Source organism: Hippocampus guttulatus, chromosome 13, assembly GCF_054856545.1.
Source record: "Hippocampus guttulatus isolate MCC_2025c chromosome 13, RoL_Hgut_1.0, whole genome shotgun sequence".
NCBI lineage: Eukaryota > Metazoa > Chordata > Actinopteri > Syngnathiformes > Syngnathidae > Hippocampus > Hippocampus guttulatus.
The window spans coordinates 15,802,293-15,824,672 of NC_141273.1; the positions used below are offsets into that span (position 1 = coordinate 15,802,293).

At 45.0% G+C, this 22,380-nt stretch overlaps 1 protein-coding gene across 2 annotated transcripts in view; it reads left to right on the forward strand.

Moving 5' to 3' along the window:
* LOC147196602 (single-stranded DNA-binding protein 3) overlaps window positions 1-21,871 on the forward strand; it is a 35,655-nt gene extending 13,784 nt beyond the window's left edge. The window contains exons 4-18 of one of the 2 annotated variants that reach the window (XM_086127244.1): window positions 1,425-1,509; window positions 9,040-9,129; window positions 10,986-11,069; window positions 11,808-11,867; window positions 11,954-12,020; window positions 12,713-12,777; window positions 13,494-13,555; window positions 13,630-13,675; window positions 13,837-13,872; window positions 15,133-15,184; window positions 15,377-15,447; window positions 15,751-15,829; window positions 15,906-15,934; window positions 16,252-16,353; window positions 17,341-21,871. In XM_086127244.1, coding sequence (XP_085983370.1) covers window positions 1,425-1,509; window positions 9,040-9,129; window positions 10,986-11,069; window positions 11,808-11,867; window positions 11,954-12,020; window positions 12,713-12,777; window positions 13,494-13,555; window positions 13,630-13,675; window positions 13,837-13,872; window positions 15,133-15,184; window positions 15,377-15,447; window positions 15,751-15,829; window positions 15,906-15,934; window positions 16,252-16,353; window positions 17,341-17,370 — 958 coding nt within the window. In that variant the 3' untranslated portion in view covers window positions 17,371-21,871. Of the gene's footprint in view, window positions 1-1,424; window positions 1,510-9,039; window positions 9,130-10,985; window positions 11,070-11,807; window positions 11,868-11,953; window positions 12,021-12,712; window positions 12,778-13,493; window positions 13,556-13,629; window positions 13,676-13,836; window positions 13,873-15,132; window positions 15,188-15,376; window positions 15,448-15,750; window positions 15,830-15,905; window positions 15,935-16,251; window positions 16,354-17,340 lie in introns of both variants that reach the window. The other variant, XM_086127243.1, reaches the window with a different exon arrangement.
* The last annotated feature ends 509 nt before the right edge of the window (window positions 21,872-22,380 follow it).

A 22,380-nucleotide genomic window follows, 5' to 3' on the forward strand; every position in this document is an offset into this window, starting at 1 on the left:
GAGAAATGTTGACTTTGCTGTTGCTGCTCCTTCTTTCCGCTCTGCAATGCGTAGCAACTCACACTTCCTCGTAGCTCTGTGGCCTCCTCGTAGCTCTGTGCGGCCTCCTCGTAGACGACTCAACTCACTTAACCGACTTCCCAACAGGCAGTGGGTTGGCAGCTGTCGTCTTAAATGCACTTTTGGGTTTAGCGGAGCAGTTTGCGGTTTTGGCGGACGTGCTTGCGGACCAATCGACACTCTGAAATGTTTTAAAGACCTTTCCGACATCGCTATCACAATAGATGAAAAAGCTTCAAAGACACCAGAATGAAATCGAATAGGAAGTCGGCCATTTTGCTTTGAGCAGACATTTTGCGCTCATTTCAGGGTTCAAATTTGGTCAAACTCGTGCGAGGGAATTCACCCAAATGAGACTCAGTCGCAAACTACTAGCCGACAATCTTGGTTTCAAGTGGTCACTTTGGGGCATATTCCGGTGTTCATAGTTCAACGAACTCCGACTGGGGAATTTGGCTCAATCGGAATTAGGCCTCAAATGTGGTGGGGTTGGGGGTACATTTTAAGTTTGGTGATCATTTTGAGTAATCACAGTTAAAAACTGATGCGAGCGCCCGTTCTTGCCTCTTAGCTATTGTTTTTGGTCTCTCTTCCTTTTGAGCTCCTGTGCCCAAAGCCGTTTATGATCATCCTTAAGCATTGTTATGCATGCCGGCAGGGCGCCCCTGGCGTACTCTGACCTCATGATAGGGTAAGGTTAAGTCGGATAATTAGTTGACTTTTTGGGATCAAAACATCTAGAAGTTCACACAGTTCGGGGATCGCCGTCTGCAATTAGCGGGACATGTCGGGGGTGGGAAATTGTCGTCTGATTGGACACGTGTTTAACTGCATCCGTCTTTCACCCAGTTCCTCGCCCACTCACTCCCAATCGATTAGCAAAGACTGATCCATTTGAACCCAGGTCGAAGGAAAAGAGATTTTCAGGGCGACGAGTTTTAATGTCCGTGGTCTCAAATTTACCCCCCCCCCCCCCCCAAAAAAATCCACTCCCTTTTTTTTTTTTTTTTTTTGGTCTGGTCTGATTTAGAAGGAAGAAAAATAGCAAGAAAGTCTGCGAAAGAGCAAAATAAACAGGCAAAAGATAAAGTAATGGTAACAAATAAAAACCCAGTTATTGACTGAAGTCACAAAACCCGAACCCCGCTGATTTCGAAGTTTCATTTCATATATATACTGTATATTTTTTGTCATTCAAATTCCTCAGCGTTGTTTAATAACACTCTATGCCGGCTGTCTTCGGGCACTAGGCGGGGGACACCCTGAACCGGTTGCCAGCCGATCTCCGTGGAATCAAATTTAGAAGACGTGTTTGTATTCACTTTACGTGGAGTTGAACTTTCCCCCTGTCCTTACGTTTTCAGCGTATTCTGGGACTTGTATTGCGCCGCTCCAGACCGACGAGAGACCTGCGAGCACTCCAGTGAGGCCAAGGCCTTCCATGACTACGTAAGTGACGCGCTCCCAGTCCGGCTAGTCTTTTCTCACCTACACTCACGTTCGCTACAATGCCTTTCCAAAACAAAGGTGACATTTCATGATTTGACACTTGGAGACGTATGATGCCTTCATTTTCACAACTTCAAACCGTTGGCAAGTCTAACATGTGTGACGTTGTCATGCAAATACCCAGAGGAGCAAGAGCTACCGTAGATTCAGATTCCATCTTTTTGTTGAACTCCAAAGTTTTCAGCCATTTAGAAGGCATCTTTTTCCCGTAAATTAAATTTCTGCCCTGAGAGACGCTTTTTAGGGTTGAGCGTGTACTAATCACTTGAGAACCTCAATCGTAAACCTTTACACAACGCAGACATGGTAGAATGAGTCCAGAATCGCTGACTCAACATCATTTGCTATGTGCGCTAAGCGGTGACGCTGCGCCAGAACCGCAAAAGCCACTCAGAAGAATCCCAGAAGCAAAGCGTGGTCGGCTCAAAGTGCCCCGAGACGACGTCTTGTTACTTGGAAGCGTGAAGAAGCCAACCCCAACTGTATCGTCTGCTGTGTCAAAATCCTGCGTTATGATGGATACTCGCTGGTCAAGACCCTGTGTGTGTCTGTGTGCCTGCGTGTGTGTGCGTGCATACGATACAGTGTGGGGAGATAATGGAATAGAGTTTTAATCCCGTAATCCTGGCACTGGGTTGATGCTAAACCAGGGATCTGTATTTGTGTGTGTGTGTGTGTGTGTGTGTGTGTGTGTGTGCGATTTTGTTTGTGCGGGATATTGTGATTGTTTGTTCCGGTAACATTGTAGGTTTGTATTTCGAAGTGTGTGTGTGCGTGTACGAAGTAGTGTGATTGTGTATATTGTGTGTATAGTACATGTGCAGTATTGTGTGATTGTCTATGTTATATTGTCTATGTTTTGTTCTGTTTTCGGTGTTTGTGTGATTGCATGTGAAGTAAGTGTGATTGTGTGAAGGAGTGTATGTGTGATATTGTGTGTGTGACTGTGATATTTCGATATTGTGTGTGTGTGTGTGTGTGTGTGTGTGTGTGTGTGTGTGTGTGTGTGTGTGTGTGTGTGTGTGTGTGTAAGTGACAGAGAAAATGATTTTGAGTGTGTGATTTTGTGTGTGTGTGTATGTGATATTGTGTGATACTGCATGTGGTATCGTGATTGTTTACGCCTGTGATATTGTGGTGTGTATGAGATTTTTTTTAGGTGCGTGCGCCTCTGTGATTGCATGTATGAAATCGTATGATTCTGTGTGTGAATGTGTGTACATGTCCGATAATGTGTGAGTGTTGTGTGCGTTTGATGTATGTTTACTGTGTGTTTGTGTGTGCGCATGTGTAATTTAATGACTCGGAGCATCTTTGGCAAGCAGCCTGTACAAGAGGCGGGGCGGAGGGTCTTCCAACCCCGTGTGCGTGTGTGACTGTCCGACACGGTCGCTCACTGTCTGTATCTAACACTGACAAAGCCAAGAAGACAGGCCTGGTTTAATTTTGGCTCCGGAGCCCCTCAGGGCTCTCAAGCACCCACCCACCACCCCCCCCCCCCCCGCGCCCTCCAGCACAGATCCTCTCTGCTGGTGAACGGCTCAGCAAGAAAAGGAAAGACTTTTGTTTGTTGGTCTTATCTTTACGAGGGTCGGGCCCCGCTTTTAGGGCCTGCTTGGCGTTTATGAGGCGTTATCAACATGATGAGATGAAAGACTTAGGGGAGCTCTTTATTTTCACTATCTTCAACAGTAGTTTATTGATGCGAGTTGTTGTCTTTTTTTTTTTTCCCCCCCCCCTTTGTGTGGCAATTACAGTTTGTATGGGGGTAGACCTGGTAAACAGAAGACGCTTTGGTCCTGCTGGAGGTCCGCTCCGACAATGCATCTAATCACTTTGATTCCACGTGACTTCGAGTGAGTCCTCGAGTCTTCATTCGGTTGGGTTTAAAAGATCTTAGGCGGCGTTCGCACTCGGAATATACTCAATTGAAAGCGTGTTGACTTGATGCGAGGCTTCTGCTTTGGTTAGCAATGCTGTTTTTGTTTTTTTGTGATTTTTAATTTTTTTTTTATTGACTTTGTCGATAAGGCGCTGTCCTTCTTGAGTCATGGAATCAGCTTGAATACCGTTGAAAGATTCCATGTTTATGTCCACCTGGGAGACTGTGAGTGCTCCCATTTTGGTGAGCAACAGCGTTCGAAACTCCTCAGTTGACTCCGAAGGTGCCGTCTCCGCACAACCAAAAAACAAAACAAAAACAAAAACCCCATTGTTAAAGGGGAAGCCAAGTCCAACATGTTCCTTACAATCATCTGTTCTGTGCGAACCCCGCTAGTTGAAGCACTATTTTGGTTAGCGGTGGGAGTTCAGAAAGGGGCTCGGCGGCTAAGTGGCTGAGTGGATGTTGTGTCTGTGGCGTATTAGCACCGTCATGTGTGTGTGTGTGCATGCGTGCGCGCCCGTCTGCTTTCAGCACCCAAGCCCCGTGCCAGTTTTGAGGCGCAGCTGGGCTTTCTGTCTGTCCGCCGTCGCGTTCCCCCCTCCCCCCCTGCATCCTGTTGACCGCAATGGCCGCGTGTTTTGACTGGGCTGGTAAATTAGCTGGATCACCGCAGTCGACTCTTTTTGCCTCTCTTCTTCTCCATCACCCCCCCCCCCCCCCCCCCATCTACTTCCGATCTGTCACTCTTTCTCTGTCTGTCTGTCTGTGCAATCAGGACATCGGGTCAAGGAGACGGTGATGAGGAACATATCAGTGAAGCAGAATGTACATCAGTAGGCTCTCCGGGCAGAGACTCACAAACACGCACGCATTTATTTCTACCTCCTCCTTCCATCTCATGTTTATGTCCCTGTTTTTATCCCAGTGAAAGGTATCAGGCACAGGTCAATAATGTGTTGAGCACTATTGATTCGTCCAGTCACACGGCCCTGGATGTGAGACGGAAAATGCTTTTGGCTCCATATTGTGCCGTTACTAGCATCGTTAGCTTCTCGCGGCTGGATTTAAACCCAAATGAACCATCCAAATGAACGCCCGGATGTTATTTTTTTTGTTGTTTGTTTGTTTTGACTGCCCATATTCAAGTGACACATATTGATGGATTATGCTGCCAAAGTGTGCCACTTGGGACTAGAGCGTGAGAATCCAGACCAAGCCATCGTGGCATCTTTGCAAGGGCGCGTAAAATGTTTGGAAGACGCCATAGAAACACTTGTGCGGCCCACCCGCCGCTGCTCGAAGCGCAACTCGCGCCGTTTATGGCAGACATCAAAGGTTGCGCATTTTATGTCGCGCGTCTGCGCTTGTTTGCCTGGGGCCGGATGATCAAAACTTGCTTCCTGCGCAGCAAAGAAAATGAATCACCTCCCCCTGACCCTGAAATCAGCCATAGTGGGGACGACCTCCATGTAAGAGGACTGCGAACTGCCTAAATTGCATTCACATTCCTTATTCTGGGCCTCAATTGAGTTAGTCAGTACCTAAAAACAACAGAACCTATGCAGACGATCATCTCCCTTGTTAAATTTTTATTTAGACGTTTGTTGGAAAACAATCCATTCCACGACACTGGCCCAATTTGTTCAGATTTTTGGAATGAATTTTCCGTCCATTTCAATGAGCCTGCCATGCAAACTCCACACAGGAAGGCCGGAGCCGGGATCGAACCCACGACCTCTGTACTGTGAGGTGGACGTGCTAACCGTTCGTCCACCGGGCCGCCCAAAACAAAAATTCCCCACGTGACATATAGGAAATGGAAACAATTCAGACTCGCTACCTGTCACGTTCCGCTTTCACACAAGTCATCATCAACCCCCCCCCTCCCCCTCACCCCCAGCTCAGTGTGACTTCCCTTCTTTCACCGCAAATCTATTTCATCACGTAATATAATCATGGAGTAATCATTTAAGATGAATCATTTAATCGCCCCCCTCCCCTCCATTAGCAAGTGTTCACGAGAGAGAAATATAGCCTCGGATGTTGGGTCCGGTGCAAATTAATTGAGCTGTTTGGCGTTTTAAAGATCATGTCTTGCTTGTGTACACAAATCAAGTGGACCACCGTGGAGCTCGCTGTCCAATTTTCAAGAGGCTAACAGCAATCATTAGATGAAGTGAAACACTCTTTGGATTGGCCAATCTCGATATGAAGTATACTTACGAGTAGCCTCTAAATACTCTGCCAGCGAAGCTCTACGGAAGCAGGCCATTAAAATACCGTTTACAATTGCGTAAATATTCCCAGACGTTTTTTTTTCTTCTTTACGTGTCCCTCGAGGCTTTGGGTGAATTTATCATGTACTTCAGTGAAATATTTGCTGTATCATCAAAATCAAGCGTCAAAAAAAAAAAAAAAAAAAAAAATCCTTCGAAGTGTATTGTATACCCATGTGCTTATTCGGATCTTCCGCAACGTTTCACATGAACTTGACAATTAGCATCGGTTTCTCCATCTTCTCCGGTGTTCTCTTTTTGCTCGGCGTGTCGCACGCTTTAGCTGCTCCTCATCTGCTTTTAGCGATAACGATTCTTGTCGGGGGTCTACTTTGTTTTTACGCCGCACAGGCAAGGATGCAAACCACGAAAGGAGGGAGCAAGTTAGCTTAGCGCCAAGCTTCCCCCCCCCCCCCCTCATTCGGAAGCTACTGGGAAAACGAGAACTCCAGCAGTGTCAAGAATCACATTTGTTTTCTAAATCCACCTTGAAACAAGAAATTAGTAGACATTGGTAATGGTCTGTATCAGGAACATGCAACAATGATTGATGGTGGACAAATGTAGCCCTCCTCTTCGTCCTCGTCTTCAGTCTCTTTGCATGTTTATCTTAACTCCCTCTCTCTCTCTCTCTCTTTCTCTCTCTGTCTTTCTTCAGCATCTTCTTGTTCTTTCTCCTTCCTGGAGCGGGGGATGCCAGGGGGACAGAGTGCAGATAGGACCTGTCTCCATGGCAACAGCTTCTGCAAGCTTCTGACGCCCCTTACTCGGAAGGGAGAGCGTTGGGGCTGGGGTGGGTTGCGGGGTGGGGGCGTGGGGGGGGGGGTATGCGTGAGGAACGGAATAGTAGCTTTTTTGGGGCACACACGCATGGAAGAATATGTCTTGGACTGGGGAGGGTAAAAGAATAGAGGGATGAGGATGGAGGGAAAGAGGCAGTGGACCCTGTGCTTCCCCAGGGACTCGGAATTAGCATAAAGCTGGGGGGAGGTGTGTTTTGGTGTGTGTATGGTTTTCTTCTTTCTTTCATGCGTAACTTCTTTATCAACGTTTATTAGTGTGCCGGCAAAGAATTGCAAAGGCCTCCATGGGAGTGAAAGTGGGGAAGGTGCGCGCATGTGTGTTGGTTAGCATGAACCTACAGACCTGACGCCCCCCCCCCCCCCCGCCCCACACACACACTAAACCTCCCTCTTGCCTGTCTGCCTCACTACTGAAAGGCAGCACTTTATAAGCTTGTGATGCAACTGTGTGTGCGTGTGTGTGTGTGCGTGTGTGTACCCGTTTGTGTGTGTGCGTGTTTGTTCCGGCATGCTTATGTAAGCGCTTCCGACACGAGTGTACGTGTGTGCGGACGAGAATACGGTTATATCATATTTAACTCCCGGGCTGAATCATTTGGCTCGCCGCCGCCTACCCCTCCACACCACCCCGACATTTCCACTTTCGTTCTGCATTGTTTCCCCCAGACAACAAAAAGATGGAAAACAAGTATATGTTGTGCTATCGTGATTAGCAAAAAAAAAAAAAAAAGTGGTCATTGTGACACGTGTTGTGCTTTTAAATGAGAGTAAATCAAAATCAACTTTAATTTTAATATAGTTTTATGCATCCACCCACTTTTCACACATTTCGTTGTGTCAAAACAAACTTCCAAACACCTTGTGAACATATTTGAACACAGCAAAACGATGCAAGCATAGAATGAACCGAAAATATTTTCCGTCATATATATGTATTGCAGGCATGGTGGGGATAGTGTGTGAGTGTGAGCGTTTGTGCGTGGGCTGTGGCTAACAGCAGCTGCTGCGTGAGTGTGCTTTAATGTACTCCTAGTGTTCAAGAAACCAAAAGTGCATCTGCAATTGCGGCTCTCCTTTCTATTTGCTGTAAAAAGCCTTGAAAAAAAAAACTATCGCTCAATTCCGCTGATTTCAATGATTTAAATTATTAAATCATCACCACTCTTCTCCCTGTGATTGACGAGTCAACTGGGAAAGGCTTTAGCTCGCCCCCGACCCTGAACAGGAAAAGCGCTGTTGAAAATGAATATCTCTTCTCGAAACCGCTTATTGCATGCATGTTCGATGTGTTTGCATTGCACGGTGCCAGCTGCACCCGAGATCATGTTACTGTGTAACTAATGTAATGCGTGTAATTGTTTGATTTGTTGAAATCCCAGTTGGCACATTTGCTTAGCCCGCCTGCTGCAACCGTCCACAATAAACCAACGCCTAATGAATAGACTCCAATTTGTTTGGACTCGGGGCGCCGCACACAAGGGCGGAATTGTGTGATACTCTCAGACGAAGGTTTACGTCAAATGTGGGGGGGGAAATATATATTATAAATCATGCGTTGTGTATCTTAATGATGTGGCTTCCGCTACCTGAATGCTAACAAAAATGGAAAGCGTCATTGGGGTTTGGCTAACAATCTGGCCGTGTAGTTACTCTATATATACAGTGTGTGTGTGTGTGTGTGTGTGTGTGTGTGTGTGTGTGTGTGTGTGTGTGTGTGTGTGTGTGTGTAAAATACCCCCCCAACCCCCCAATCTGTAATTTGCTAGCTTTGAAACTGGTTTCCGCCCAGCATTTACTCCCAGCATCAGTTTATAGAAGTAATACCAATAATTATGTTTCTTAACAAATAATGCGACTGAGCTCAGTAATGTTAAAAAATCTTTTTTTAAAAAGTACCTGTGTAAAGTTGATTCGAAATAAATGACCATATATGCAAAATGTGTACCTCAGGTCAAAGGTTTCCATCATGTATCAACGCACAGTTGCTGACCATGATTGACTCCGTGATTGCCTTCCGCCGAGTTCCTTTCTTGCTTTACGCAAAACGTCAAATTAAAAACTAAAAAAAAAAAAAATTTCTCTTTTGGCAACGCTGAATACGGAAGCCACAAAAATGCTTCCCCAGTCCCACCCTTGCAAATCATGCTGAGCTATAAAGTTGAAATAAGCCAAAGTTAAAAGTGACTGCAAACACCAGAGTAGTGAAACAGAGGGAAACTTGCCAGATTGAGAATTTTTTTTTTGGAGGTTTCTCCTTGAACACTTTGCCCTAATTTGTCAGCATAAAAAAAAAAGATGACGCCCTTACATTCTGCTCTTCAGGTAATGCTTTAAAGGCAGTAATAGGCCACACTTTCCTGAATTAGCCATTAAACTTAATATGGTGAATGGAAGCTGGGCCAAGGTGGGAGATACTGCCCCCTTCAGCAAATTAGCAACCATTGCACCCTTTCCATTCCTGCTGCAAACGTAACGTTGAATAACGTGGCTTTTGTTTGTTTTTCAGAGCGCAGCAGCAGCGCCCAGCCCGGTGATGGGCAACATGCCCCCCAACGACGCCATGCCAGGCGGTCCCATGCCTCCGGGCTTTTTCCAGGTACCAGCCACAACCAATCTATCAATCAATCCAACATCTCTTGTGAGCCCCACTCGTTCCTCGAATGCGACGACATTAAAGGGACTTAACTGAAAAAGCGATTTTGAGCGGCATTCAAAAAGAGAGAGTTGAGTTGTAGTATTACAGGAGATAAATTGTCCATTTTATGAGAATAAAGTTAGCGAACATATACAATTTAGTTCACTCACTTGTTTTGAAATGACTTCTTAAAACAAAAACAAAAATCTTGTAACATTAAAGACTTTCATATTTCTTGTAAGAATATAACTACCCCTCGTTTTCGTGAATAACGTATCTTGAATGTTTAACCTTTTCTGAATAATCTGGGGTGTTAAGTGTTTGTTTTTTGTTTTTTTTTTGTTTGAAAAAATTTTTGGAGAAAAAAAAAATTTGAGCATTTATTATAAGTCCCTAACACAGTTTCGACCTCATTCTCAACATCCTGCCGTTCCATTCATTCTTTCATTCACATGCGTGTGTCACTTTCCCACTCCATCATCCTCCATCTCTGCCTGTGTGTGATGCTGAGTTGGGCTCGCATCACCACATCATAGCTACACCGCTGTGCGTCTACCAGAAGACTGTGTCTGCGTGCGTGTGCGCGGTGGCGGCGTGATGGACAGCTTTGGCATTTGTCCGAAGCGTGATAAGGTAGCGGGCAGGGACGGAGAGATGAGAAATGTGAAAGATCACCTCCACCTGGACTCACGGTCACCCACCTGCCACCATTGTTTTGGTGCTCTAAGCAAGGCGGGGAGGCTAATGAGTGCAGAAGGAAAAGGGATGGAGTGAGCGGGGGAGAAAGAGAAAGAGAGTGAGCCATGGGAGAGCTATTGATAACATTGGTGGGGGTGTAGTGAGGGTCTGACTGTGTGTGGTGCTGAGGGGACTTATTTTGGGGGAGCGTCGCTTGTTTTCCGCAAACGCGTTTCCTGTTCGCAGTCGTGAGGCGACTTCGTCCCGATGTCCCAACCATTTTCCCCCCGAAATGACGCGACATGTCAATCAAATGGTCCGGTCTCACGCGACGCGATGTTGCATTTGAGGAAACACGAAAGAAAAACTTTAGCGTTCCCCTAGATGCGTCATCACTCATTCTCAAAGTGTGGTGGTACACAGGCTCCGTTAAATGGAATGCAAAAGAGTCACAAAATTACATGCATGTTGTTACAGAGGCTTAAATCTTTTTCAGTTCAACTCAGTCGTATGTTCTGTGTTTCCCCCACCAGTCTAAAACACAATACTGGATGAACATTGGGGGTCATGGAATACGAATTTAGCAGACGAATACACCTGTTTTCATCCATCTCAGCGGTCTGACGTTTTATCCAACACCGCCCCCGGCCAACGACTGAAATTGACATTCAAGTGCCTTCGGGCTCGCATCACCGTGATGTCCATGATGCGAGGGCGGTAGAATGCCAAAACGGGTGGATTAATCGGCTCCATGTTTATTCCATGAACACAATATTAAACAGAATACAATGTTTCCGATAGTGGCGCTACATAAAGCATTTTTATTGTAAAGAAAATTTGGGACTTGTTACCCTGTAAATAATAAAACTTCTGACTACATATTACACAATTGGTCATTTGCAATTGCAAATTGATGTTAAAGTTCTGATGAGCCCCTATACAGTATCCTGAGGCTGCGATGGTGTCATGAGTATGGGTTATCGCCCCACGGAGCGCCCCCCCCCCCCCCCATGTATCCCAAAATGCGTCTCGAAAAGTAGGAGTAAATTTCCCAAGGTCGTCATCCTTCTCCGACGATTACAGAGGGGCGCTTGCTCCAGGTGTAACGCCCACCCTTCCGCCCCTCTTCTTTCCTAAAGGGACCACCGGGCTCTCAGCAGTCCCCCCACGCACAGCCCCCCACACACAACCCAAGCAACCCCATGATGGGACCCCACGGCCAGGTAAGAGGCAAATACTCACTCTCCAGCAATTCTTCCTCCCTTTCAATTCCCTCGAAAAGCCCACCCAAATGCAAGCGCACCCCCCCCCCCCCCTCCCCACTCCCTTTCACTTTCTTCCTCTTTGACCCTCTGGGCCCATTAGTCTGGTTCTGGTTCTAGAACCATATAAGCCAACACCTCCGGCCACCATTGGGGGACCATCCAGAAGGCGGGAGGCCGTGGCCCCCGTCAGTACCCAGCATCGGGTGTCTCTGTGTGGGATAAATTATTCGCTCCCCTCCCCTCCCTGGAGCTGCTCGTGAGGGGTTGTGCACTTACCGCATGTACACACACACACACACACACAGCCTCCCGTTTGCTTGCTTTTTCTCGCAGCCTATGAATAAAACAAGGAACCAAGCATGTTCTCACATCCTCACTTCGAACCGTTCTCTAAATGGAAAAATCTGAATTGGGGTTAGCCAGCGAGGTTGCTCATTTCTACCCCGAGCCCGGATCGTCGTTCTCGCGGTTTCTGGTTTCCCCGAGTCGGAGCATGCTTCCTCTAAAGGTTGCTGTTATTGTTGTTGGCCTCCAACGCGTTTGCGTATTACCAAGCGCGACCGCAGACCGAGTCGGCTTAGGCTGACTGCAGTGACAGCAGGGGGATGTGTGGCTTTTACACGTCATTCGCCTCATCTGTGCGTCCTCGGCGCTAACATTTATCCCAAATCTCACACGCTTCTGGTCTTTTTACAGCCTTTCATGTCACCGCGCTACCCAGGTGGACCGCGCCCCCCACTCCGAATGCCAAATCAGGTACGAAGCACGCCCCTCTTCTTATTCAACTTGGAGCTGATCATGTCTATCGGTCATTCATTTATTTATTTTTGGTCCGTGTTCAGCCTCCAGGTGGAATTCCGGGATCGCAGCCTCTGCTGCCAAACAGTTTGGACCCGACACGACCGCAAGGTATGGCGTTTATGTTTAAAAAAAAAAAAAGCCATGAATTGAATTCTATTCAAAATAGGTTATTTTTGGAACCCCACTGTTTTGCGGTACATACCTGCATACAAATCCCATGTTATAAATAGAAGTGCAAAACATTTTGAACAAAATTTATTGTCAAAAGTAATCATCTGAGAAAAACTATAAAACAATACATAGTGTAACATTTGGCATGGCTCGCATTCATCCACACTTGTGGCTGGTTATTGTGGCACTGGGCGGAAATTGAATAGAGCGCTATATGCATAAAAGGCATCAGTGCGCAAATTTATTTGCAGCAATAACTATAATAATTATTATTATTGAGTATTTTTTAATTTGCATTGAAAGGACGGCATATGACACAGCACCACAGATTTCTTTATGGAGTCATAAGACTAACCTTAAGCTAAAAGAAAATCACTCCAGCCATACTGGCACCTTTTTTTTTTTTTTATGGGGGAGGGGGGGCATTTTACACACATGTGGCCTCAATGTGAGCTGGTGAGTCTGGCCCAGGTCGGCATAGGTCTTTGGAGATTCTGTCTGGAGATTACAGCCACAGGGTTTGAACTAATGGGATTAGGGCGCAGCCGAGTCTGTCGTGTGTCTCAGATAGACTCTAGGAGACGAGCCATTTCTGGAATTAATGCGAGCTTTTTGGGTTCTCGTTTCAGGGCATCCCAACATGGGCGGTCCGATACGGATGAACCCTCCTCGAGGAATGGCCATGGGCCCACAGGTATCACTGCCACACCCACACGCATAAGGCGGTGCCTTGAGATACGAGTGACCGAATTTAAAAATTCATGTCTACTAAAAACAACCAAACAACGTTGCATTAAACCCAGCCCGCCATCTTGATGCCAACTTACGCTTGAAAATGCCATGAACGTGCCAACAGTTCGCATTGATAGTTGGGTTTTTAAAGCATTCTGATGACCAAATAGTTGAACACAAACGGTGGAGCAGCACATGTTGACAGATACTATAACAATTCAGGTCGGTAGAGCTGCTGTGCAATATGATGACGTATGACTAAAAATGACTGTTGTACGCTCTTCTCTGGGGTTGCAAGCGGTGCACATGCACGGTGAAAATATTTATGTGCATGCCATATTACCGCAGCGGCTCCTCTCTCTGTCCTGTGGTTGAGAGGGAAAAAATTTAGTCTGTGCTGTTTGTTACACATAAAGCATATTTGACAATAAAGTCGACTTGACTTGATATTTGATTGCCTCAGTGTGCATTTGCATTGCAAGTACATGACTGTATTATACTGCCTTCTGGTGGCCAAGGGGGGCACGCCAGAAGCAGAGGCATTGTTGCATTTTTATCATGATGCAGAGTTTCATTCTTTACATTCGGACCAAATGTAACTAATTTCTCAAGGCACCACTGTACTTTCTATGATCAAATGCCATGTTAAATTTGACTTCTTTTTTTTTCATCTCGTAGAATTACGGTGGTATGAGACCCCCGCCCAACTCCATGGGCGGACCCATGCCAGGAATGAATATGTACGGTCAGGTCCTCGCTGTACTCGTTATGACTGTAGTGATCATGTAGTTGATGTTCCACTATGTCACTGCAGGGGTCCAGGAGGAAGAGGGCCGTGGCCCGGGCCGAACACGAACTCAGTGAGTGATTCACTTTTACGTGTGACAACACTGCAAACATTAGCTTTGCCGCGCAGCAGCTGTTCGCAAGATGTGGCCCAGCCGTTTTTGGTGTTTGGCCGTATTACTCGGCTCGAATGTCTGCCCGAGCTGAGGTGTGATGCTCTTATTTCCCTCTGCAGATAGCCTACTCCTCCTCATCTCCGGGCAACTACGTGGTGAGTTGACAAAAAAATGTTGCTCGTGTGCTTCATAAGGCTTTTATGATGGCGAAAAGTTATGAATTTGCTTCGAGTGGTAATATTAATACAATGAAATTAGTAGTAATATTATTTTTAAATTAAAAAAAAAAATTTTTTTGATGCCAGACAAATTCAAGGACAATTTTGAGTCTTTACTGAAACTAAAGTTCATGGTTTTGCAATGTGGGAGGAAAGTGGAGCCCAGATAGGAACTCATAACCTCTGTACTGTTGAGGCGCTTGTGCTATCCGGTCACCCATCGCGCTGCCCAGTTCAAAATAAAAGCAATACCGTCACAAAGCTAGGTTAAAATATCTATCTTAAAGGAAATAGGATTGCAACTGTGATATAATAGACGCTACTGTGTTTATTTGATAATGTGTCTTGGCTGCATAGCTTCAAGTCATATTTCATTTATTTATTTGTCCAATCGGATTTCAGGTTCTATGTGTTGCCATGTCAGTGGAATTTGCCAATGGTCTTCAGTGCCGTAAATGCTGCCCCATGACACATGGACAGTTATGGCAGGTTTTTTTTTGTTTGTTTATTTTATTTTATTTTTTTAGCCAATTAGATTTTAGATTCATCAAACGGGTCCTGCTAGCAGGCTAAGATAGACGTCTGCTTTTTCTGTCATCTGACTGTTTGAGCTATGTAGTCTCACCCCTCCTGTGCGTGCACCAAAGGTTGCCGCAGCAGTCGGCCACAGTAGCAGACATCATCTTGGTGTGTTCGCACATTTATGGAAGAGGACGAATCTCGGACATGATTAAAATTTTATTTTCACTCCGATTTTTCAAGAAAAATATTCCTAGCTGGAGGATTTATTCCACACTTTATCAGAGCAGCACATTTGAGGGCTACAGCTAGTTGACGGGCTGGAGCAAAGAAAAGGGCGTGATTTATTTATTTTTTTTGGAATCTATGAATAAATCAGCATCTCTGTGTCAATGATGTTTTTTATGATTTTGTCATAGTATTCGATAAATATTGATGGCGAACTGCTTCAAATGATAATGCAGTGTAGAAATTTGGAATCGGTTGGAGGAAATAAAGGCTCTGACTCTGAGTATCTTAACGGTTACAAATTCACTTGATGCCATTTGCTGTGGGATTTATACTTTTCGAATTAAAGCAACCTGCAAGCCTAAAAGCTTGACTTTGGAGGTTGCATAATATCTCCGTCCTGTGATGGGTTTGAATTTTGAACTGATCACTCCTTCCTCTTTCTCTCAGGGCCCCCCAGGTGGCGGTGGTCCACCCGGAACGCCCATCATGCCCAGCCCAGGTGGTGCGTCACGTACCTAAGACCCCCCCGCCCCCTGCCCCCCACAGCCCCACCCCCACCATCCCCTGCATCTTGCCTGCTCACCATGCGTGTCTCATCACACTTGCCTCTTGCTGTTCGTCATTATTTTTTGGTTGAAAGCGCGTCTCGATGCCATCTGTTCACTGAGCTCGTTTTGTTTGCCTTGCTCAGATTCGACCAACTCAAGTGAAAACATTTACACCATGATGAATCCTATTGGAGCGGGAGGCAACAGACCCAATGTAAGTGCAAATTTTGCATACATGCATGGGGGGGCATGTGTTCTTCTACGTTCTGTTGTCTCGCCATTTTGGTTTGAAGTTGCTGTGTTCCGAAATGTTGCTCATTTTGAGGGGTTGTACCCGAACCAACTCCTTCTCGTGAAATCACCTGATCGCCACCCAATTTGCGCCCTACGTGCTTGATCGACAAACAGCTCTGAACTGAGGAGAGCTCCGCGACTGAATTCTTGGCCATTTGCAACCGGAAGCCATCTGAATTCCCGTTTCCAAAGCAAATTTCTGTTTTTCTGTCATTTGCGGCAGTTCCCAATGGGACCTGGGCCTGACGGGCCGATGGGCGCTATGGGAGCCATGGAGCCGCACCACATGAACGGATCTCTCGGTGCGTTTTCTATGATCGGTCTTGTTGTGTACCTGTCACGTGTGCTTTATGACTCAATTGCGGCGTGCTCCTGCAGGGTCTGGAGATATGGACGGCTTGCCAAAGGTGAGTCACCTCAACTTGAAACCTTAACCTTGCCTTCACTATCTGACCTTACCTTTACACTATTTTCCTACTTCGTTTACCTGAGTTAACTGAACCTTGCCTGAACTTGCCTTAAACCAACATGACTGACCCAACCGGTCCTAACTAACCCACTTTTCTTACCTACGTTCCTGCCCGTTTAGCTAACATATCTTCATTAACTTACCTAACCCACCCCCCCCCCCTTCCCCCAGGCCCCACCGCTCACTGTTTCACTCACAAGTCCTCCATCATAACGTCAAGTTTTTCCACTGTTTCCTACCCTTGTTTTTATCCAGAGTTCCCCTAATAACATGGGGGGCATGAACAACCCTCCCGGAACGCCGCGAGACGACGGCGAAATGGGCGGGAACTTTTTGAACCCATTCCAAAGCGAAAGTGTAAGTCGCAGCATCACCGCAATATCCCGAAGGCTTCACCTTGGCGCTTTCCCCGACGTACCGCTGGATCAATGCAAGCAGACAGGACGGTCATTTTGAACCCTAACCTTTGACTTTATAAATTCCATTGCAATGAAAATGTCTTATTGAAGTGAGGCTCGCTAGTCCTGCCCAAGCAGTCCTTTGTGTATTTATTTATTTTTTTTGAAGTGTGTCATCTGCTTGCATTGTGCCAGCTTGCTAATAGCCAATAAGTTCATGTTGTGCGTCTATTACAGTGATGTGTGATGATCATCACCTCATCTCCATTATTCAATGCTAAAAACTATTCTGCAGAAGTATCAGATGTACGACCACTTTGTTTTGGGGGATGGAGAATGTTCAGACTAGTTTACTAACCTTTTCGCACCGTACTTCTCTCCTTACCTCAGCTAAACAACCACACCTTACCTTACCTTACTACTTTCTCAAAACAAACTTGGTGATCTTACCTAACCCTACCTTAGCTCCAAAAGCTATGTTACATAACCGTAGCTTTTTACCTATCCCACCTTGCCTTGTTTCGCACAGCTTAGCTGAACTACCTTACCTGACCAACCTACGTGCCTTACAATAGCTACTACCTATATTACCTTAACTTACCTTAGTTACTTACCTGCCTTCCCGATCTACTTGCCTTGCCTTAGCTTACCGACCAACCTTGACTAACATTTTATGTCCTTCCACTACCTTACCTAACCTAACCAATCGTATTAATCATCCTACATGCGGGTACAATACCTTACATATTTACATTGTCTAACGTAAACAGTTAAAAATTGCATACTTTACCTTACCTAGTATCTATATCTTTGGAAGTTGGACTGTATACCTGCAGCATTTTGCTAATGTCAGTGCTGGGTGTGAGCGCCCCCTAGTGTTTAAATGTTGCACATCCACTCATTTTTGCCCTCCTCCCTCCCTTTCCCCTCCTCTCTCTCTTTTCAGTATTCTCCCAACATGACGATGAGTGTGTGATTTTATTTGTCCTTTTTTGGGTGGGGGTATTTTTCCCCCCCTCCTATTTTGTACCCCTACACCTCCTTTTTTGTGGTCCCCCCCCCCCCATCCTGCAATTCTTACCTCACTCTCGGGTCGGGCCTCCCCCTTCTCCTCCTCCTCCTCCTGGCTTATACCACCACGTTCCTCACGGGTGAACCGCAGCCCTCATCCACATCCTCCTCCGGAGCGGCCCTGGAGCTCGCTGGGACTATGGTGAAAAAAAACGGGCCCTCTGGGTGCATGCAAAATGGCCGCCCGGGCCAGGCAGGAAGTCGCAACAGGGCAACAGGAAGACTTCTCGGACTTGAGACGATGAGGACAAATAGAGAAAAAGAAGCGTGACACATGCTTAAGGACACTCTGGAATCTTTATCCACAATCGGACTTATTATTATTATTATTATGATTATTATTTTATTTTTTAAAATAATTTAGTTTCTAAATGTGTTGTTCCGGGCCTCTGTTTGTACATTTTTAACAGAGGTATGATGATCCATTTTTTCCCCTTTTGTGTATTGGTCTTGTATCGTTGCTATTTTAATTATTGTATTTTTGTTATTAATTATATTGCAATGGTCTTTTTTTTCATTCAGAGTGCACAGTACTTTGCAAAAGAAAGGCTACTCATGTGCACACACGTCACTTCACTGCTCCCTGCTGGTAAAATTTTATCCCTGCATTATTGGCCTTTTAAAAATATGTTTTGTTTTTCCAATTTTTTTGTGATTTTTTTTTTCTGATCCCCATTTTTTTACCCAAATTATTTAGTTTTAGAGTCATTTTTTAAAATACTTTTTTTTACCTAAATTATTTTTTCTTTTTTTTCCTCTTATCCCATCTTATTCTTTCCTCAACCTTCATTTTCCCTACCTGCTTTTGCTCAAATATTTCTTTCCAACGCAACTTTTTGTCAGCTTCATGCAGAGTAATGCACAGCTCTATTTATATCTTTACTTTTTTATTCGTTGATTTATGAGCCTATGAAAGCCTGTTTTCGACAGACATCCCGCAAAATAACCATATCAAAACTGTAAATGGAAAAACTGCCATCTATTCACCTTTGCCTTCCATGAAGAACCCTGCAAAGTGGTACATACAAGCGGGGCATTTTTTTTTGTTTTGAAAGCAATGATCAGTTTCTAAAACTATTTGATGCATTGACATCATGTAATTATGAAAAGTATTCTCTATGTCCTTTTCTTGTACATATTCTCCGGGTTGTGTGTGAAACCAAGAACCGGAAAAATGGATGCAGTGTTGCTGTGTAAAAGCACACACACGGTTCCAACAGCAGTTTTTCATGAACACTTCCCAATACAAGACCGGCAAACTCCTGCTTGTAGTTACTGGGTTTTATGTGAAAGGCAAAGGCAGACAGATGGCAGATTTTTGATGCCGTGATTTAACAGGCTCTCTGTGTGAAAGGTTGCATCGTTTTTAACAAGTGTTATTCTCTTCTAGCTGCACCACTCGTAGCAACGGTGTAAATATGCAGATAGTGGGCATGGTGTTCTCATCTGTGTGATGTCATCAGAGCGTCACTCAGACTCACCCTACAAGGTACTGAAGCTTTTTTTGGGGGGGGCGGGCGACGGCCCCTCAGCTCGTGATGCTCCCGCCAACATTGCTGTGCAAGGGTTCTTTTTTATATTTCTTAGTTTGCTCATAATTTGTCAACAAGGAGTACAAACAAGTTTTGATGCCGCCCCACCTAAGATGTCACCTGTCAATCTTTTTTTTCCTGATCATTCGTCAACAATGAGGACAAATGTAGGTTACGTGCCCCCACCCACCCCTTCCCCACCCTCACATACTTTGCACTGGGTGAGGCCCAGGTAGGAGTGGCATCCACTCTAGTTTTGTTTTTTAATTAATTGTAGTTTGTCAACAATAAGTGCAAAGTATTTTTCATTTTCCCCATGTGTCTCTGTTTAAAATGTATTTTGCCAATATTCAGTCAGCATTGGCTACAAATGAATTTTGATGTCACCCCTCACCTTGCCCCACCAGCCTCCCATAATTCGCAACAATGAATGAGAGATTTTGACCCCACCACCCCATCCCTCCCCCAGCCTTGCAGGGGTGCCAACCGCTCTCGGGTTTTTAAATCATGTTGAACTCTCCCATCTTTCATTTGTATTTGTTTTGTTTTGGGGTTGTTTTTTTTTTTTTGTAAATACTGTACAATGCATTTTTGATATCATTGACATGTTTTGATATTTCAAATCACAGAAACATACTTTGAGCGTGTGTGCGTGTTTGCGCGCGTACGTGTGTGCGTGTGTGTGTGGGTGGGTGTGGGTGTGGGTGTGGGCGCACGCGCATTGGGGGCGAATCATGGCGCAAGATGAGTGCATTCTCGGACTTTAAATGAAAACTCTGCAACTATTTAAAAAAAAAAAAAAGCAGAACGTAGGTCCTGAAATTGAAACGTCACGCACAATTGCAACTGTGAATCGGACTGGAGGAGAAGGCCATTTTGTTGATACATATCCCTTCTTCTGAACTATGAAGGATTTTCTTTTTTAATGGGGATTTTTTTTTCCAAATACTCTTGTCCAAAAGTGCAGTCTCTCTCTTTTATTTCTGTCCGCAAATGAACATTTCTGTATTTTTATTGTGCCGTTGTAAAATATTGTAACATTTGAAAAGAACAGGGGCCGCAGGGGACGAAATTGAGGACTGTTTCTGTTCAGTTCCTCATTTTATTTTATTTTAGCAGTATTGAATATAATGAGGCATCGTGTCCACTGGGGGGCTTTGCTTTATTTCATGTTAGGGTAGTTTTCCCATCCTAAATGTCTCGTGTAGTTTAAAGAAAAAGAAGAAAAAATAATAAATAAAAATGTTCCTTCTTAATTGTATGTTTCTTTATATTGTAAATTTTCTTTTGATGGAAAAAAAATGTTATCGGGGAAGGTGGACAAATTGCTTTGGTAAGTGTAATTTTGTTTGTTTTTATTTTCATCAAGTTGTCAGTCATTTTTGCCTGTGTCCTCCCCTTGTTGTAGATGCATATTAAAAATAAATAAAATGATTTCACGCCTGGCGGCATGGTGGCTGACTGGTTAGCACGTCTACCTGACAGTGCAGAGGTCATGGATTCATATCCGACTGTGGTTTTCCTCTGTGGAGTTTGCATGTTCCCTCCGTGCCTGTGTGGCTTTTCTCTGGGTACTCCGGTTCCTTCCCACGTTCCAAAAACATGCATGGTTGGTTGATTGGACACTCTGATCAGGGATGCCAAACCAGTTGGTCGCGATCCACCGGTAGCCCACAGACTGGTCCCAAGTGGATTGTGAGGGGTGTAGTGTGAAATGGAAAAAAATGCATGACTGGAAAGTGTTAGCAGTCTGCATTTGCAGCTTGCCATCAGAGTTGTTGCTATATCCCCCCCCCCCCCCCATTCAAAGTTTGTTTCAGCTGCAATTCATGTCAGGTCTCTACTAAAGTAGGCAGTGATTTTTGATCTTTGAATGTGATCTTTGAAGTCAAGATGGCGCCCGAGTAGGCAGCCGTCAGCAAGTGCTCTCACGAGCCTTGCTTTTTTTGTTGTTTTTGTTTGTTTTGTCACTTTGTATTTCTTGTTACGTCGTGTGGACCTGATGTGGACTTTTTTCAGCATTTTTTGGCCACGACATTCATCAAGGAGGTGGTTGCGCCTTCTCGGCAACATGGGTATACCAGCACTGTTTTTGCCTGGGAGGAATGTCGGCGCCATTTGACTGTCGTTGCTGGACAGTCCCGGGGCGCTTGTGTCTTGCGCCTGTTATGGGCAGCATTTTTCACAGCCCCGCTTTGTTCAGCGGAGAGATCGGTGCTGTTGAACGGACTGCGTCTGGATGGATGTAAGGCTTGAGGAGCCGACGATGAGAAGAAAGGAGCGTTAGCGCGGAGCACCGCTGCGGATTTGGAACTGGGAGTCGCGGCTTGGAGTTTGAAGCGGGTTACGTGGGACAGGAGAAGTGAACTCATCTCTTTTCGTCAATGGACGTTACAGCTTCGTGTTTGCTTTCAAAAACTTAGCTTGTAGCAGACGTGTGCACATTTTCAGCATGACGTCTCTGATCCACTGGTGAAAGGACACTTTGATCCTCTCCTCTTTCATCTATAACTGCTTCAGACAACAAAGTGTATGCAGAAAAGTGGTGAAGATTGCACGACTGTCTGTGTCCTATGTGTTGTGTTGTGTTATTTTTGTTATTTTGACTTCAAAATGGCGCCGCGAGAGTGGCTGCCTTTCCAGCAGCTCCTATATTTTGTTGTTCTACTTCTTCCTTTCATAACTTTGCTGCTGTGAATTGGGAATTTCTCCATTGCGAGACTAATAAAGGTTTTCGTATCTTATCTTATCTTATTTCCTTTTCACAGACTCACAAAATCTTGGACCACAAGTCATGGAACGCTTGCTTCCTCTAGTGGTCTGCAAAAGAATCACACTGCTTTATAAAGTACAAAACCGTATTATAAAATGCAATTTTTTTCATTGTTTTTATTTATTATTATTTTTTGGTGGAGGCCGGAACGGATTATTGGCACCTCTGTAACTATTTGCTTTGTGTGAATCAAATATGATAGAAGCCAGCACCCGCTACATGTATTTGCCTCAACACATTTGTAGACACTCTGTGTTTTGGAATGACTCCGTTAATGACTCCAGGCACCTGGTATCTGCTCGCATGTGTTTGGACTTGTCTTTGTTTCACATCCCAGAGGCTACGAGAGTCAATGAAAGACGCTGCACGTTAGCATTGTGAATAGTGCTCTGGTTTGGACATGTTCAGAACAGTGACATTGAGTATGATGGATGATGAGGATGGGCATCTGGCCAGTCGAGGACAGTTCATACCTGATTTATTTATATATATATACATACTAACTTGTAATAGTTGCATTAGAAAACAAATACTTTGTCCAGTTTCCTGCTTGATCAAAAGCCCCCAGGACCCCACGAAATGTTAAGAAAATAAATGTAATATTTCATTT